The sequence below is a fragment of the Eretmochelys imbricata genome, chromosome 2, assembly GCF_965152235.1.
Source record: "Eretmochelys imbricata isolate rEreImb1 chromosome 2, rEreImb1.hap1, whole genome shotgun sequence".
Lineage (NCBI taxonomy): Eukaryota > Metazoa > Chordata > Testudines > Cheloniidae > Eretmochelys > Eretmochelys imbricata.
The window spans coordinates 203,478,477-203,497,865 of NC_135573.1; the positions used below are offsets into that span (position 1 = coordinate 203,478,477).

The window sequence follows — 19,389 nt, forward strand, 5'->3', positions numbered from 1 at the left end:
CTGATCATGTACAGTAATTGCATTGGCACAGACAATAAGTGCTAGCAGGGAAGTGAAGCCTTGACCTCTGGTAGGCTGTGAAAGCAGCAAGGCATTGATGTTTTGACACACTGCATAACACAAATGGAGGAGCAGAAGAACAACACAGAATAATCAGAATAGTAATACACATGCCATACAGTAGTCTAACTTTTTCGAAGCGCCATTCCAAAAAAACATTGTTTATATGTGGCCTGGTTTTACTAAGAGTCAGGGGATGCCATAAAAATGCACAAACTATCCTTGCTCCATAATGTAGCAGTAGTGCTTTTGTCAACATATTACAGCATTCAATATGGGTGGGAATACGACGGAGTATAAATACTCTTTTCAGTATAAAGCTTTCCATTATATTAAACTCCGTCATGATCGCCCACTTCACAACGTTCTCAGTATTTGCCCTCTGTTGACACTGTATTTGTATTTATGCACAAATTCACGTGTACATGTAAAATTCAATATGTGTAGTGTCCTTGTGCCTTAGAAGATTTTTTCCACTCTTTGTAAAATGCTGCATATATTTGTAATGCTCTATAAATTACTAATGATCACGATATTTTCATTTCCATTTTATTTTTCAGTGCCAGTGCAAAGGTTGCTCCACTGAACATTAATAAAGTCTCCAATAGTTTGCTTAATTTTGGTCGAAAGCTGATTGCCCCAGCTATGGCTTCAGGTAGTCCTGCAGGCCCAGCTATTAGTGCTAGCAGCTTTCCTTCTGCTGTAATGCCCATCAGGAGCACTGTGGAGCCCCTCCAGCACCAACACCTACAGGCGCAGCAGCAACAGCAGAGAATGATGAAATCGGAAAGCATGCCAGTTCAGCTGAGCAAAGGTAAAAATGAGACATAAGAAAAGACTCCAGGTGTGGCATGGAATTCCACGAATCTCAAACGGAATCTTGCCGTCAAAAATTTGCCCGAGAGGGAGCAACTTGTTATATTGATTTGATCTGGTGTTTCTGTAGATTAACATTTCTGTAACTGAAATAGTCAACTTGCGGCTAAGCTTAGACTGTTTTGTGTACTGTGGTGTGTTTGCACCTCAGTATGATTCAGTTTAGAAATTGTGGCTGTAGAGAATAGACAAATAAGATTTTTCCATCCTTTTAAAAGAATTTTTTTAAAAAAAATGTTTATGGAGAAAATAGTGGATAAAACAACCTAACACGAAACCTTAGCTGTCCCTCTAGATGTTATTTTCTTCTCTCTCCTAAATGGCTAATATTACATTTTGGGCTGTATAACTTTCCTCATAGTTGACTCTGGGCTATCAGGCATAAAGCTCTTGTGTAACAGTACTAGCTGAGTACTAATGAAGGAACATAATAGTCACTGTAAAATGTTCTCTGATTGATCCATATCTCATTCCTTTCAGAATACTGGTGTCTCATTTTGATTACAATTAATAGCATAAAACATATTTGCTTTTGACAATTGGCATTACACCCAGAGGGAAATACTGACTTTTTTCTTGAGGCTTAAAATGTTTCTATTTCCTTACACTTCTCAATTAAATTTTTTTTTACAGTCAACAAAATAAATAGCGGGTGATCTTAAACCTCAGCCACAGTACAGTACACTGTACAGGAGACAGACTTCTGTTTCTTGGTCTAATGGCTGCCAAGAAGATAACATTGTTTGTTATAAGGGAGGAGTATGTAGACTCTGTGTATTCATTTCTGTCTACCTCCAAGCATTTTCTAGTGGATAAGGAGCTTGAAGGCAGATGTTGTTTCTCCTGAACCCCACAGTAAGCACACAGTAGGAAATCACTTTTTGAAATAAGCTGAAAATATATGGGGAGAAAAATAATAATAATATAAAAATAATACTTTGCACATCTATGACCCAAATGTCCTCCTCCTCCTTACCTGCCATATCAAGGGTCCTGGTGGGCCAATTCTAGCTTCTTATCAGGCATCATGTGGCCAGTGGCTATTGGTTGAGCAGAACTCAAAAGGACAGTCACAGTCGCCTTGCTTTTCCTGTATAGAGTAATTTGAAGCACTTTTCTAGGTGCCTGGCTGAAGTCCAGCTAAGTAATTCCTTAGCAATCCCAACTCAGACTTGGGGTACTGCAGAAACTGCCCCAGCAAGGCTCTACAATCTGTAAAAGTGAAAGTCCTTGCCTAGTGGCAGTTGTATGTGGGCTGAAGGAGAAACTGAAAACCAATGAATTCCTTAATGTCTCTCAGTTGAAGCAGGGCCCCACCTGACTCACATGTCAGATGTCCCAATCGTGCTCCTATTGAATTTTTGATAAAACTCCTATTCACTTCAGTGGAAGCAGATTGGGGCCTGGACGGAAACAATTCCGATGATTTTTGATCTTTTTAAAAATAATGTTCCCCTTTCAGCAATTTCACAGCCCCGTTTTCTTTGTCCCATTTTTTTGTGGGGAAGGGTGGTAATAAAGTGAGGTCCTTGTAAATTTTGGAGGTTGTCTGCTTCAGATAAAATGAGTGAACGAGCTGAGACTGCTTGAAAACACTGGGTATGTCTACACTAGGAAAAAGGTGAGTATCTATATCATGACAAGAAGAAAAGGAGGACTTGTGGCACCTTAGAGACTAACAAATTTATTTGAGCATAAGCTTTCGTGAGCTACAGCTCACTTCATCCACAAGTCCTCCTTTTCTTTTTGCGGATACAGACTAACAGGGCTACTACTCTGAAACCTACATCATGACAGCTGACACATTGTGAAATCCTAGCCTAGACAGAGCAAGTTGTAGTTCTATCTAGATTTAGGTGAACCCAAGGGTTGCCCTGTCTACACTAGGATTTTACAACATGCTACCTGTCACATGTTAGCCATCATGTTGTAAAAACACCCTCTAAATACAGTAATCAGTCAGAACAGAGATTTGCAGGGGTCAGTCAGAGCAGAGAGATTTGTAATCATGCTACAGTTATTATAAAAGTTACCATACAATGATTATTTACAACTTCCTGCACAAGTAGTAGAACAGGGATTTACATGCTGTACTGTTACTGACAAATAATAGTAGTGATGCAAGTTAGAGATCCAGAACCAGTCTGGGCACAAGGAACTTCATAGTTGGAAAAATCCTACAGTTATGCTTCAGTAATGTACAGCATCCATATATTCTGTTAAAGACTATTCCATTTCAGTAAAATGAAGGGTAATAAGCATCTTTGTGTATCTGTAATTGCTATTTTTCTTTAGTCCAGTATTCTGTCACTGGTTTACACTAATTTGAGACTTCTCATTATTGTTTAATATAGAACCATTAGATGTGATTTAAAGACCAAAAAGACTTGAAATCATTAACTATGTATAAACTTTTTGTATATGTAGTGAGAATGGTAATGATTGCTGTTTTCTATATTAGTTGACTGTACTGTTTGTTTTTCTAAATAGATATTATTTCAATTTTCCTTTGGTAAGCTCCAGTTGATTGGTAATTCTAAATTATGGCAAACAAATTAGTCTAGAAGTGCTGTGATTTAGTTTTTTGAGAAACCAAGCCCAAATGGCTACAGAAATGTAAAGTCATGTCTCTAAGGTGGTGTCAAACGTTACTACCATGGTCAAAGAGAAAGTTAATTCATATATATATGGATCAGCTGATGAACGCAGATTCCTTATCTGCCTTGAGACATTGCTCTACCCAGACACATCACTGTCTTTTTGTGATGACCATTTTGCAGATATTAGCATCGTGAATGAAAGGGGTGGTGGGGAACATTTGCCTTGGGTACCTTCCACCTTTTCACCTTAGATCTTTCTCCTCACATGTAAACAAAGCAAAGACTTTGAGATGTTGCTAATGTTTACAAAAATGTATAGTTTGAGACCATACTTATTTTTAAAAATAAAAATAGCTTATTTACAGTTTATCGTGGTATAAACTCAGGATACCATGGGGATTTTATATGGGATTACTGGAGGTCAGGGAGGTGTGCATAGATGGGTCTGGCAGCTAAGGTGTGGATGTGTCTTCTTCCCCTTGCTTCAACCATCTGCCTTTTTCCTCCTCAGTTCTCACCACTGTATCTCTCCTCAGTTTCCTTCTGCCACACACATTCTTTCTCTCTGTTGCATCTGCTCTTAGGCTCTCATTCAACAAACACTTGTGCACATGTTTAAGTACGTGAATGGGCCCCCTGAAGTCAGGTGGACTATTCAAGTGCATAAAGTTAAACCATGCATAAGCATTTGCAGGATTGGAGGTTGTCTCTGTTTTCACCCTCACCCACCTACACCTTTCTTCCTTTTATTCCCTAATGCTCTCAATACAATTCCACAGTCTGGTGCTCTCTCATGATCCAGTTGAGATGACTAGAAACATGAATATCAGCTCAAAGTCCAATAGACACCTGCACTTCCAACTAGTGCCTACAGTCTCATGCTATACATGGTTCTGACTCTGTGTGTGAGAAGAACTGGCTATAGATGGCTGCTAAGGGGGAGGCTTTAGGCAGACCATAATAACATATCCAGGAGTGGTCCTTCAGGCATATATGCACTCACCTATTCTGGTTTCACCAGCTCAGCTGGCTGACAGCTCCTTGAGGTGACAGTATGCTATTCTTTACAAAAACAAAGCAATGTATTCTGTAAACCTGATCAGTGCAGATCCTGTAAAAGAGGCATTCCTGGTTTTCAGAGTTCACAGTTATCCTAGTTTTTTTGAAAATCTGTAGTTATGTTGTTCATTTACATTAATGTATAGTGGGTTGTAACCATGGTGGGCAAGACAGATTGCTTACTGTTTTCTTGGGCCAGGGGTGAGGGAGTGGTCGGTTGCAAAATGTATTGGACACCAGATAAAATAAAGCCAACGTCTGTCCTGGCGTAGCTCTTCTAGATTAGCACACCTTGCTGAACAGTCACCAACTAGCTGTGGCAGCAGTTACAAAAGTGATGTTGTGTCTGTTGCTTCTTCTTCGAGTAGTGTCCCGATAAGGTTCCACTGTAGGCGTTGTCTCTGTCCCTGTGCTGCTGATCGGAGAACTTCGGTAGCAGTGTCCGTTGGGACCACACATGCTCTGTCTCGCCTTGTGCTGCACCATGAGGCTAGGCAGCGCGTGTGGGCTAACCGTTCTTGCTTCCTTCTCAACTGCCCCTGGCTAGAGACAGAGCCTTTAGCTGTCCATTAGCAGATAGTTAACTCTCCTTTTCCGTTTCAGAGTAACAGCCCTGTTAGTCTGTATTCGAAAAAAAGAAAAGGAGTACTTGTGGCACCTTAGAGACTAACCAATTTATTTGAGCATAAGCTTTCGTGAGCTACAGCTCACTTCATCGGATGCATACGGTGGAAACTGCAGAAGACATTATATACACAGAGACCATGAAACAATACCTCCTCCCACCCCACTCTCCTGCTGGTAATAGCTTATCTAAAGTGATCACTCTCCTTACAATGTGTATGAAAATCAAGGTGGGCCATTTCCAGCACAAATCCAGGTTTTCTCACACACCCCCTCCCCCCCCCCCCCCACAAAACACACACACACAAACTCACTCTCCTGCTGGTAATAGCTTATCCAAAGTGACCACTCTCCCTACAATGTGCATGATAATCAAGGTGGGCCATTTCCAGCACAAATCCAGGTTTTCTCACACACACACAAACTCACTCTCCTGCTGGCAATAGCTCATCCAAACTGACCACTCTCCTTACAATGTGTATGATAATCAAGGTGGGCCATTTCCAGCATAAATCCAAGTTTAACCAGAATGTCTGGGGGTGGGGGGTAGGAAAAAACAAGGGGAAATAGGCTACCTTGCATAATGACTTAGCCACTCCCAGTCTCTATTTAAGCCTAAATTAATAGTATCCAATTTGCAAATGAATTCCAATTCAGCAGTTTCTCGCTGGAGTCTGGATTTGAAGTTTTTTTGTTGTAAGATAGCGACCTTCATGTCTGTAATCGCGTGACCAGAGAGATTGAAGTGTTCTCCGACTGGTTTATGAATGTTATAATTCTTGACATCTGATTTGTGTCCATTTATTCTTTTGCGTAGAGACTGTCCAGTTTGACCAATGTACATGGCAGAGGGGCATTGCTGGCACATGATGGCATATATCACATTGGTGGATGTGCAGGTGAACGAGCCTCTGATAGTGTGGCTGATGTTATTAGGCCCTGTGATGGTGTCCCCTGAATAGATATGTGGGCACAGTTGGCAACGGGCTTTGTTGCAAGGATAGGTTCCTGGGTTAGTGGTTCTGTTGTGTGGTATGTGGTTGTTGGTGAGTATTTGCTTCAGGTTGGGGGGCTGTCTGTAGGCAAGGACTGGCCTGTCTCCCAAGATTTGTGAGAGTGTTGGATCATCCTTCAGGATAGGTTGTAGATCCTTAATAATGCGTTGGAGGGGTTTTAGTTGGGGGCTGAAGGTGACGGCTAGTGGCGTTCTGTTATTTTCTTTGTTCGGCCTGTCCTGTAGTAGGTGACTTCTGGGAACTCTTCTGGCTCTATCAATCTGTTTCTTCACTTCCGCAGGTGGGTATTGTAGTTGTAAGAATGCTTGATAGAGATCTTGTAGGTGTTTGTCTCTGTCTGAGGGGTTGGAGCAAATGTGGTTGTATCGCAGAGCTTGGCTGTAGACGTTGGATCGTGTGGTGTGGTCGGGGTGAAAGCTGGAGGCATATAGGTAGGAATAGCGATCAGTAGGTTTCCGGTATAGGGTGGTGTTTATGTGACCATTGTTTATTAGCACTGTAGAGTCCAGGAAGTGGATCTCTTGTGTGGACTGGACCAGGCTGAGGTTGATGGTGGGATGGAAGTTGTTGAAATCATGGTGGAATTCCTCAAGGAATGTTCCATGGGTCCAGATGATGAAGATGTCATCAATATAGCGCAAGCAGAGTAGGGGCGTTAGGGGACGAGAGTTGAGGAAGCGTTGTTCTAAATCACCCACAAAAATGTTGGCATACTGTGGGGCCATGCGGGTACCTATAGCAGTGCCGCTGATCTGAAGGTATACATTGTCCCCAAATGTAAAATAGTTATGGGTAAGGACAAAGTCACAAAGTTCAGCCACCAGGTTAGCCATGACATTATCGGGGATAGTGTTCTTGATGGCTTGTAGTCCATCTTTGTGTGGAATGTTGGTGTAGAGGGCTTCTACATCCATAGTGGCCAGGATGGTGTTATCAGGAAGATCACCGATGGATTGTAGTTTCCTCAGGAAGTCAGTGGTGTCTCGAAGGCAGCTGGGAGTGCTGGTAGCGTAGGGCCTGAGGAGGGAGTCTACATAGCCAGACAATCCTGCTGTCCTTTTCCGTTGTTAATCTTTAGCTTTTAAAAACCCTTTAGCCTTCTTTGACTTCTGTTTGTCCATGCCCTAAAGAAAAAACCAACCCAATAACAACAACAACAAGAAAAAAGAAAAGGCTTCGTTCTTGTGTCAACCCTGGGTGTGGGGGGCACCCCTGGGCAAGGATATGCTCAGCTCTTCAGGCTTCAAGAAGCGTCGCACTGCAGTGATGCAATCCTGGTCACCGGTAAGCACACTCAGTGCATTCACTGCCACGGTGAGCACCCCATTCCACAAAAGAGTTTTCTGTGCCAGCAGCTCTGACTGAGATTTTGCAAGGACAGAGAGCTCCACCAGAAAATCATCTTTATGGAGATGGTTCTCTGACCCCAGCCCTTCGGAAGGGCTTGAGTCTTCCCCTCAACCTTCAACTTCAAGTAGTGGGTCAAAGAAACAGTTTGGGGACTCCTCTCCCAAGTCAAAAAAGAAAGCTGGAAGTCCCCTCAGCGAGCCCAGGGATAGCCAAAAGCAATCATCCTCTCACTTGGTATCCTCTGAACTGTCGGCACAAGGATCATCTGACACCCACGGCTCACAGCAACCATCAGTATCCAGTGCTGTTGATAGGCCCACAGACCCTTTGGGCACCAAATCTTCGGGACAGAGAGACAATGGCAAACTCCCTAATACGCTCCTGGTACACGAGCTGTTGTCTCGTAACCGATGGCAGCATCGGCCCATCCAGCACCAGAGAGATCAGTATGGGTGAGGTCCCCATCTCCCCTCGCACCACCACCAACATCTGGATGCTCGGTAAAGGTAGAATTCCATCAGGCCAGTGACCTGGCTTTGTTGGAAGCTCCTGGCTCTTCACCCATCGGTACCGAGATCATGGCACCGACCCATGGCCAACCATAGGGTATTTCCCAATATGTCATGCCCCTCTGATATTGAGTTAGGGATCAGTCAGTAAGTCGAACGGGGTTTCTTTGTACTCCTCCCAAGCTCCATATAGGGCCCAGTATCAACAGGGTTTGAGAATGTACCACCAGACAGCCCCATCACCATCTTGGTATGGTCACCCATGGGCACCTCCACCAGGCTCTGTGCCACTGTAGTGGCCACACTGGGACCCCTGGGTGGCGCACCAACAACCTGCCTCTTGGGCACCAAGTATCACCTGAGAGCTTCTGAGGCATGCCCTCTCAGCTGCAACATCACAGACCTCAGAACCCCAAGAAGTGGCGGAGGAAGAGGTAGACAGAGGAGGAGATCACACTGAAGGCCATCCTCTTCTTCGCCAGACAAAGCAGTCATGCTGTCGCCACCTTCCATGGCAGATGACTTCAGCTTGTTCTGAGATCTGTTGAAGAGAGTGGCGGACATCCTCTGCATAATATTGGAGGAGGGTAAAAATACACACCTCCAGCTTATTGATATCCTCCAGGCCTCATCTGCCTCCAAAATTGTCCTCCCAATCAATGAGGCCATCCTAGACCGAGCTAAGATGGTGTGGCAAACCCCAGCCTCAGTGGCCCCAACATGCAAAAGGGCAGACAAAAAATATTATGTCCCTACAAAGGAGTCAGAGTTCCTGTTCACCCACCAACCACCCAATTCCATTATGGTGGACTCTGTGAAATCTCACGGCCGACAGCACAACTCTAGGATGACACCCTGTGACAGAGACTGGAAGCACCTTGATCTCTTTGGTAGGAAGGTGTATTCCTCACCTACTTTACAGTTTCGAATTGCCAACTACCAGGCACTCTTGGCAAAGCATAAGTACATGAATTACAATAAATTACATTACTTTATTGATAAGCTGCCGGAGAGTTCCCAGGATTCCTTCAATGCCATCATCCAGGAAGGACAACTGGTGGAAAAAACAACTTTGCAATTGTCCCTTGACTCCGCCCACATTGCTACCAAGATCATCTCCACAGATACGATGATGAGATGAGCCCTGTGGCTCCACCTCTCGGGATTCCCGAAGGAGGTGCAGATCACAGTGGATGACCTCTCTTTTGAGGGGATGAAGCTCTTCGCCGAGAAGACAGACGCCTCTCTCCACTCCTTGAAGGTTTCCAGGACCACTCTCCAGGACACTGGGAATCTACACACTGAGGCAAAAAAGATGTTTTAGCCCTCAGTGCCATCGGAGGCCTTATTCCCGTCACAATGCCACTAAACCCCAGAAGAAAAAGGGAAAGTTCTCAGAACGAAAGCCTTCAGGTGCCCAGTCCTCAATCCAACCATGTGCCCGTAAGCATCACTTTTGACAGGCAGGTCGAGGCACTGCAAGACCACTCCATGCTACTACCTGGGACCATGTACACATTTGGTCACCTTTGGCAACGTTCCACGGTGGGTGGGAGCTCATAAAGTTGCAGATGGGTCATAGAGATAATCAGATTTGGTTATTCCATCCAGTTCACTTCCCTGCCCCCTCTACAATACTCTTCCCCATTCCTTTTCAGGGACCCTTCTCACAGAACTCTACTAAAGCAGGCAATAGATCAGTTCCTGCAGTTACGAGCCATAGAACCAGTACCTCAACATGTACGAGGCAAGGGGTTTACTCTCGGTACTTTCTGATACCCAGAAGGAAGGGAGGTTGGAGGCCCATCTTGGACCTCAGAGTTCTCAACAAGTTTGTCAAAATTCAGAAGTTCAAGATGGTCACATTATCAATTATCATTCCGTCACCAGAACAGGGAGACTGGTTTTCAGCCCTTGACCTACAAGATGGCAATTTTCACATCTCAGTACTGCTGGCTCATAGATGTTTCCTCAGGTTCACTCTGGGAAACAACCGTTAACAATACAGGGTCCTTCCCTTTGGACTTTCATCAGCCCTGAGAATATTTTTCAAAGTTCTCTCAGAGGTGCCCACATATTTAAGATCTTAAGGGATAATGATCTATCCTTACCTAGACAACTCTCTTCAGTGCCCAGTCGCTTCAGGACCGTCAAGACACTGAGGGCATGACGCACCCATTCACGGAACTGGGCCTACAGATGAATGCCCAGAATTTGACCCTCACACCAGTGCAATGTCTAGAATTCATAGGGTCCAACCTAGATGCACTACAGGACAAACCCTTCCTACTTCAGGACAGATTTCTGTCGCTAGTTGTCATAAATATAAGGGGAAGGGTAAACTCCTTTGAAATTCCTCCTGGCCAGGGGAAAGCTCCTCTCACCTGTAAAGGGTTAAGAAGCTAAAGGTAACCTCGCTGGCACCTGACCAATGAGGAGACAAGATACTTTCAAAAGCTGGGAGGAGGGAGAGAAACAAAGGGTCTGTGTGCTGCTTTTGCCAGGGACAGAACAGGAATGGAGTCTTAGAACTTTTAGTAAGTAATCTAGCTAGGTATGTGTTAGATTATGATTTCTTTAAATGGCTGAGAAAAGAATTGTGCTGAATAGAATAACTATTTCTGTCTGTGTATCTTTTTTGTAACTTAAGGTTTTGCCTAGAGGGGTTCTCTATGTTTTTTAATCTAATTACCCTGTAAGATATCTACCATCCTGATTTTACAGGGGGGATTTCTTTATTTCTATTTACTTCTATTTTCTATTAAAAGTTTTCTTGTAAAAAACTGAATGCTTTTTCATTGTTCTCAGATCCAAGGGTTTGGGTCTGTGGTCACCTATGCAAATTGGTGAGGCTTTTTATCCAACATTTCCCAGGAAAGGGGGGGTGCAAGTGTTGGGAGGATTGTTCATTGTTCTTAAGATCCAAGGGTCTGGGTCTGTAGTCACCTAGGTAAATTGGTGAGGCTTTTTACCAAACCTTGTCCAGGAAGTGGGGTGCAGGGTTTTGGGAAGTATTTTGGGGGGAAAGACGCGTCCAAACAGCTCTTCCCCAGTAACCAGTATTAGTTTGGTGGTGGTAGCGGCCATTCCAAGGACCACGGGTGGAATACTTTGTACCTTGGGGAAGTTTTGACCTAAGCTGGTAAAGATAAGCTTAGGAGGTTTTTCATGCAGGTCCCCACATCTGTACCCTAGAGTTCAGAGTGGGGGAGGAACCTTGACATGGTGGCATAGTGGTGGGATTAACCTGAAATCATTTTGAGATCCAGTTGAGATTTTTTGAACTAGAAATACAGATTTTAAAAAGGAATTTTTTTTTTCCTGTGGCTTTGAAGCAGCTTTGAAACTGAAAGCATCTTGGGTTTTCCCTGCTTTGTGGCCAAGCAGAGACAAAAGGGGATTATCTTGTGAATTGCAGGTTTTCTTTGCCTGGAGGCAGGGTACTTAACTCCTGCAGGGAAATTCACAGTCTTCCAACCCAGAGGTTTTTTTTTTTTTCTTTTCTTCCTAAAAGTAAATAGGGGGTGTGTGTTCTACCCATTTGCTTTTTCTTTGGGCTGGGTAAGCAGGTTTCCAAGTAGTTTGGAGGTTTTTTGCTTTAAGTTGGGCCCAGAACAGAGACAAGGGAATTGTCTTTTTCTGTAGGCTGACAATCACTATCAGAGAATAGGTATTCTATTCCAGCACAGCAAAATTTTACAGCCAAGTTTTGTTTGTTTATTTCTAAACCTCGGGTGTAAAGTTAGTTAAAAACAGAGAGGTTAGAATGACCAAATCCTCAGCTCGACTACAGCTGGAATTAGCCAAATTTCAGGCTGAGGAAAGACAAAGGGAACATGAAAGACAGATAGAACTCATGCGGCTGAAGAAGGAACAAGAAAGGGAGGCAGAACAACACCAAGCGGCTGCTCACAGGAGAGCTATGGAAGCAAGGGACAAAGAACTGGAGGAGAAGGAAAAAGAGAGGAAGTATGTGAAGGAGATGGAGAAGATAAAGGCTCAGCAGAATATCCCAACAAACCCTAGTAATCCTTCTCCAAGTACCACTTCCCATCCCAGAAAGTTCCCCACCTACAAGGCAGGCGATGATACTGAGGCCTTCCTAGAAAACTTCGAAAGGGCCTGCCTTGGGTACAACATCTCTACTGACCAATACATGGTAGAGCTGAGGCCGCAGCTCAGTGGACCCTTAGCTGAGGTGGCAGCTGAAATGCCTAAAGAACACATGAACAAGTATGAACTGTTTAAATCCAAGGCGAGAGTCAGAATGGGGATAACACCCGAGCAGTCTCGTCGGAGGTTCAGAGCCCTAAGGTGGAAACCAGACATGTCATTTACCCGACATGCCTACCACATTGTGAAACATTGGGATGCCTGGATATCAGGAGCAAGTGTTGAATCTCCAGTAAATTTGCCCTTCCTAATGCAAATGGAACAATTCTTAGAGGGTGTTCCTGAGGAAATAGAAAGATACATCCTAGATGGGAAACCCAAAACTGTAGTCGAGGCAGGAGAGATTGGAGCCAGATGGGTGGAGGTGGCAGAGAAGAAGAAAACTGGTCGCAGTTGGAGCAGAGACCAGAAGGGACCACCCCAGACCACACCCTATTACCGGGGGCCGCCCAAAGCCCCACCTACCTCCCAAAGAACCCTCCAGACCCCTTATCGTCCTGCCACCCCGTTCTCCAGCAACCCTCCTCACCCCAGTGACCCGTCAGCTGGACGATGTTTTAAATGTAACGAGCTGGGGCATGTAAAGGCCAACTGCCCCAAGAATCCCAACAGATTACAGTTCATTGCACCGGAATCACACCAGAGGTCCACAGGCCCAGATACTTCCCAGATACCCTTGGAGCGGAGGGAAACTGTGAGTGTGGGCGGGAAGAAGGTCACCGCATGGAGGGACACCGGAGCACAAGTGTCAGCTATCCATGCTTCCTTAGTGGACCCCAATTTAATCAACCCAGAGATCCAAGTGACGATTCAACCCTTCAAGTCCAACTCTTTCAATTTGCCTACAGCCAAGTTGCCTGTCCAGTACAAGGGCTGGTCAGGAATGTGGACTTTTGCAGTCTATGATGATTATCCCATCCCCATGCTGTTGGGGGAAGACTTGGCCAATCATGTGAAGCAGGCCAAGAGGGTGGGAATGGTCACCCGCAGCCAGGCTAAACAAGCCGTGAGGCCTAGCTCTGTTCCGGAAACTTCTATCAGGACCCAGTCAGAGGTGATGGACCCGGACCCCAGGCCAATGTCTGCAACAGCAGTAGTGGATCCAGTCCCAGAGACCCAGACGGAACCAGTCCCAGAACCGGAACCAGCCGAACAACCAACACCAGACCCTGTGTCAGCACTGAATCCAGTACTTGCAACCTCAACACCAGAGGGCTCCACTGAACCTGAACTGGCAGCAGCCGATAACCCTACACAAGAGGCTCAGCCGGAGCCTGAATCCCAACATAGTGCACCAGCGGAGAGCGGTTCACAGTCAACAGAAACAGCTCCATCCCCTATATTGCTTCCAGAGGGACCAAGCCTAGGTCCACAATCCAATGAGGGACTGATGTCTCCAGCATCAAGGGAACAGTTCCAGACCGAACAGGAAGCAGATGAAAGCCTCCAGAGAGCTTGGACGGCGGCACGGAGCAACCCACCGCCTCTCAGCTCTTCTAATCGATCCAGGTTTGTTGTAGAAAGAGGACTTTTATACAAGGAAACTCTTTCTGGTGGACACCAGGAAGACTGGCATCCTCAGAGACAGTTGGTAGTTCCAACTAAATACCGGGCCAAGCTCTTGAGCTTAGCCCACGATCACCCTAGTGGCCATGCTGGGGTGAACAGGACCAAAGACCGTTTGGGGGGGTCATTCCACTGGGAGGGAATGGGCAAGGATGTTTCTACCTATGTCCAGTCTTGTGAGGTGTGCCAAAGAGTGGGAAAACCCCAAGACCAGGTCAAAGCCCCTCTCCAGCCACTCCCCATCATTGAAGTTCCATTTCAGCGAGTAGCTGTGGATATTCTGGGTCCTTTTCCGAAAAAGACAGCCAGAGGAAAGCAGTACATACTGACTTTCATGGATTTTGCCACCCGATGGCCGGAAGCAGTAGCTCTAAGCAACACCAGGGCTAAAAGTGTATGCCAGGCACTAGCAGACATTTTTGCCAGGGTAGGTTGGCCCTCCGACATCCTCACAGATGCAGGGACTAATTTCCTGGCAGGAACTATGAAAAACCTTTGGGAAGCTCATGGGGTAAATCACTTGGTTGCCACTCCTTACCACCATCAAACAAATGGCATGGTGGAGAAGTTTAATGGAACTTTGGGGGCCATGATACGTAAATTCGTAAATGAGCACTCCAATGATTGGGACCTAGTGTTGCAGCAGTTGCTCTTTGCCTACAGAGCTGTACCACATCCCAGTTTAGGGTTTTCCCCATTTGAACTTGTATATGGCCGTGAGGTTAAGGGGCCATTGCAGTTGGTGAAGCAGCAATGGGAGGGATTTACACCTTCTCCAGGAACTAACATTCTGGACTTTGTAACCAACCTACAAAACACCCTCCGAACCTCTTTAGCCCTTGCTAAAGAAAACTTACAGGATGCTCAAAAAGAGCAAAAAGCCTGGTATGATAAACATGCCAGAGAGCGTTCCTTCAAAGTAGGAGACCAGGTCATGGTCTTAAGGGCGCTCCAGGCCCATAAAATGGAAGCATCGTGGGAAGGGCCATTCACGGTCCAGGAGCGCCTGGGAGCTGTTAATTATCTCATAGCATTCCCCACCTCCAACCGAAAGCCTAAGGTGTACCATATTAATTCTCTAAAGCCCTTTTATTCCAGAGAATTAAAGGTTTGTCAGTTTACAGCCCAGGGAGAAGATGATGCTGAGTGGCCTGAAGGTGTCTACTACGAAGGGAAATGTGCTGGTGGTGTGGAAGAGGTGAACCTCTCCATGACCCTTGGGCGTATGCAGCGACAGCAGATCCAGGAGCTGTGCACTAGCTACGCGCCAACGTTCTCAGCCACCCCAGGACTGACTGAACGGGCATACCACTCCATTGACACAGGTAATGCTCACCCAATTAGGGTCCAACCTTACCGGGTGTCTCCTCAAGCTAAAACTGCTATAGAACGGGAGATCCAGGATATGTTACAGATGGGTGTAATCCGCCCCTCTGAAAGTGCATGGGCATCTCCAGTGGTTCTAGTTCCCAAACCAGATGGGGAAATACGTTTTTGCGTGGACTACCGTAAGCTAAATGCTGTAACTCGCCCAGACAACTATCCAATGCCACGCACAGATGAACTGTTAGAGAAACTGGGACGGGCCCAGTTCATCTCTACCTTGGACTTAACAAAGGGGTACTGGCAGGTACCGCTAGATGAATCTGCCAAGGAAAGGTCAGCCTTCATCACACATCTCGGGCTGTATGAATTTAATGTACTCCCTTTCGGGCTGCGAAATGCACCCGCCACTTTCCAAAGACTTGTAGATGGTCTCCTAGCGGGATTAGGAGAATATGCAGTCGCCTACCTTGATGATGTGGCCATATTTTCGGATTCCTGGGCAGACCACCTGGAACATCTACAAAAAGTCCTTGAGCGCATAAGGGAGGCAGGACTAACTGTTAAGGCTAAGAAGTGTCAAATAGGCCTAAACAGAGTGACTTACCTTGGACACCAGGTGGGTCAAGGAACTATCAGCCCCCTACAGGCCAAAGTGGATGCTATCCAAAAGTGGCCTGTCCCAAAGTCAAAGAAACAGGTTCAATCCTTCTTAGGCTTGGCCGGTTATTACAGACGATTTGTACCGCACTACAGCCAAATCGCTGCCCCACTGACAGACCTAACCAAAAAGAAACAGCCAAACGCTGTTCAGTGGACCGTGAAGTGTCAGAAGGCCTTTAACAAGCTTAAAGCGACACTCATGTCTGACCCTGTACTAAGGGCCCCAGACTTTGACAAACCGTTCCTAGTAACCACAGATGCATCCGAGCGTGGTGTGGGAGCAGTTTTAATGCAAAAAGGACCTGATCAAGAATTCCACCCTGTAGTGTTTCTCAGCAAAAAACTGTCTGAGAGGGAAAGCAACTGGTCAGTCACTGAAAAAGAATGTTACGCCATTGTCTACGCTCTGGAAAAGCTACGCCCATATGTTTGGGGACGGCGTTTCCACCTGCAAACCGACCATGCTGCACTGAAGTGGCTTCACACCGTCAAAGAAACTAACAAAAAACTTCTTCGGTGGAGTTTAGCTCTCCAAGAGTTTGATTTCGACATCCAACACATCTCAGGAGCTTCTAACAAAGTGGCTGATGCACTCTCCCGTGAAAGTTTCCCAGAATCAACTGGTTAAAATCGTCCTTAAGATGTGGAAAATATTGTTAGTCTTTATGTATTTGGTAGTATATTTAGAGATGCATGTGTCTTATTAACTCTGTTTTTCCTAGAGCTCCAGGAAGAAATCCCAGCCAGTGTTTCACCCTAGCTGAGATTTGGGGGGCGTGTCATAAATATAAGGGGAAGGGTAAACTCCTTTGAAATTCCTCCTGGCCAGGGGAAAGCTCCTCTCACCTGTAAAGGGTTAAGAAGCTAAAGGTAACCTCGCTGGCACCTGACCAATGAGGAGACAAGATACTTTCAAAAGCTGGGAGGAGGGAGAGAAACAAAGGGTCTGTGTGCTGCTTTTGCCAGGGACAGAACAGGAATGGAGTCTTAGAACTTTTAGTAAGTAATCTAGCTAGGTATGTGTTAGATTATGATTTCTTTAAATGGCTGAGAAAAGAATTGTGCTGAATAGAATAACTATTTCTGTCTGTGTATCTTTTTTGTAACTTAAGGTTTTGCCTAGAGGGGTTCTCTATGTTTTTTAATCTAATTACCCTGTAAGATATCTACCATCCTGATTTTACAGGGGGGATTTCTTTATTTCTATTTACTTCTATTTTCTATTAAAAGTTTTCTTGTAAAAAACTGAATGCTTTTTCATTGTTCTCAGATCCAAGGGTTTGGGTCTGTGGTCACCTATGCAAATTGGTGAGGCTTTTTATCCAACATTTCCCAGGAAAGGGGGGGTGCAAGTGTTGGGAGGATTGTTCATTGTTCTTAAGATCCAAGGGTCTGGGTCTGTAGTCACCTAGGTAAATTGGTGAGGCTTTTTACCAAACCTTGTCCAGGAAGTGGGGTGCAGGGTTTTGGGAAGTATTTTGGGGGGAAAGACGCGTCCAAACAGCTCTTCCCCAGTAACCAGTATTAGTTTGGTGGTGGTAGCGGCCATTCCAAGGACCACGGGTGGAATACTTTGTACCTTGGGGAAGTTTTGACCTAAGCTGGTAAAGATAAGCTTAGGAGGTTTTTCATGCAGGTCCCCACATCTGTACCCTAGAGTTCAGAGTGGGGGAGGAACCTTGACACTAGTATTACTTATAGACATGACTCAGTGCAGCCCCCAAGTACCAGACACAATCTGCCTCTCGCTCCTGGGGCATATGGCAGTCGTCACAGCAGTGAATCCACATGCCAGATTTCACATGCAATGCCTTCAGCTGTGATTCAGCTCGGTTTACAGGTCGAATAGGGACACCTTGGATAGACCCGTCACTGCCCACCATGATCAAGAATTCCCTGGACTGGTGGAAGAACCCAGCCAATGCATGCAAAGGGATCCCCTTCTTTCAGGTGCCACCTTTGTCACTCTTTACCACAGACACATCATTGGATAGGGCATGCTTTTAAACTGTCTCACAGCACAAGACAAATACCATACATCCCAACTTGAGGATCCTCCACCTCAAAGCATGGCTCCTATGTGGTTCCAGCACCTATAGAGCTCATGGTCAAAGGAAGTGCAAGAGGTTCTACTACCCCAGGGGTCGACAACCTGCGGCACGGCTGCCAATTTTTACTGGCACACTGCTGCCAGCCGGGGTCCCAGCTGCCGACCCCACTCAGCCCGCTGCCTGCCTGAGTGAATGGAACCCCAGGCCAGCAGCGGGCTGAGAGGGGCCAGCAGCCGAGACCCCAGCTGGCAGGAGCCAGCGGACGGAACCCCAGACCGGCAGCAGGTGAGCCACTGCCGGTCTGGGGTTCTGTCCACCACTCCGCTCAGCCCGCTGACGGTCTGGGGTTCCGTCCACCACTCCGCTCAGCCCGCTGACGGTCTGGGGTTCCGTCCACCACTCCGCTCAGCCCGCTGACGGTCTGGGGTTCCGTCCACCACTCCGCTCAGCCCGCTGACGGTCTGGGGTTCCGTCCACCACTCCGCTCAGCCCGCTGACGGTCTGGGGTTCCGTCCACCACTCCGCTCAGCCCGCTGACGGTCTGGGGTTCCGTCCACCACTCCGCTCAGCCCGCTGACGGTCTGGGGTTCCGTCCACCACTCCGCTCAGCCCGCTGACGGTCTGGGGTTCCGTCCACCACTCCGCTCAGCCCGCTGACGGTCTGGGGTTCCGTCCACCACTCCGCTCAGCCCGCTGACGGTCTGGGGTTCCGTCCACCACTCCACTCAGCCCGCTGACGGTCTGGGGTTCCGTCCACCACTTCACTCAGCCCGCTGACGGTCTGAGGTTCCAGCCGCCAGCCCCTTGCCAGCCGGAGTACCGGACATCAGCCCTGCTCAGACTGCTGCGGGCCTGGGATACCAGCCACCAGCCCCGCTTATCTTGCTGCTGGTCTGGAGTTCCAGCCGCCCAGCCCCCTACCAGCCGGGGTCCTGGCCGCCAGCCCCACTCAGCTCGCTGCCAGTCTGAGGTTTTTTCAGGGGCCCCTGTAAATGTAAAATTTATTACTGGCATGCAAAACCTTAAATTAATGAAGACTTGGCACACCACTTCTCAAAGGTTGCTGACCCCTGTACTACCCATTAGAAAGTCCTCCACACAACGCACTTGCCTACAGAAATGGTCCAGGTTCAAGATTTCCTGCACTTCCCAGCCAATCTCTCCAGTGTCAGCAGCTCTTCCACATATTCTGGAATATGCTCTGACCCTTAAAAATCAGGGTTATCCCTGAGTGCTCTCAGGGTTCACCTAGCAGCTTTTACAGGATTTTACAGTACCGTAGATGGGTATTCAGTACTTTCGCACTGGCTACTAAACAGTTCCTTAAGGGAATAACAAATCTCTTCCCTTGACTTCCCACCCCTTGTGGGACCTAAACCTACTGTTGAAAGGGCTGTCTAGGCCCTCCCTTCGCTAGCATACCCATCAATGAAAACAGTCTTTCTAGTTGCAATTATCTCAGCAAGGGGAAATAGCAGCTCTGATAGTGCATCCCACACAATATTCTTCTCTGACAAGG

General features: G+C 46.5%; 1 protein-coding gene across 1 annotated transcript in view; it reads left to right on the forward strand.

Annotated features, from left to right (window-relative positions):
- TBC1D5 (TBC1 domain family member 5) overlaps positions 1–19,389 on the forward strand; it is a 480,265-nt gene that overhangs the window by 381,538 nt on the left and 79,338 nt on the right. Inside the window, exon 18 of the mRNA XM_077811294.1 lies at positions 621–874. Coding sequence (XP_077667420.1) covers positions 621–874 — 254 coding nt within the window. The remainder of the gene's footprint in view (positions 1–620; positions 875–19,389) is intronic.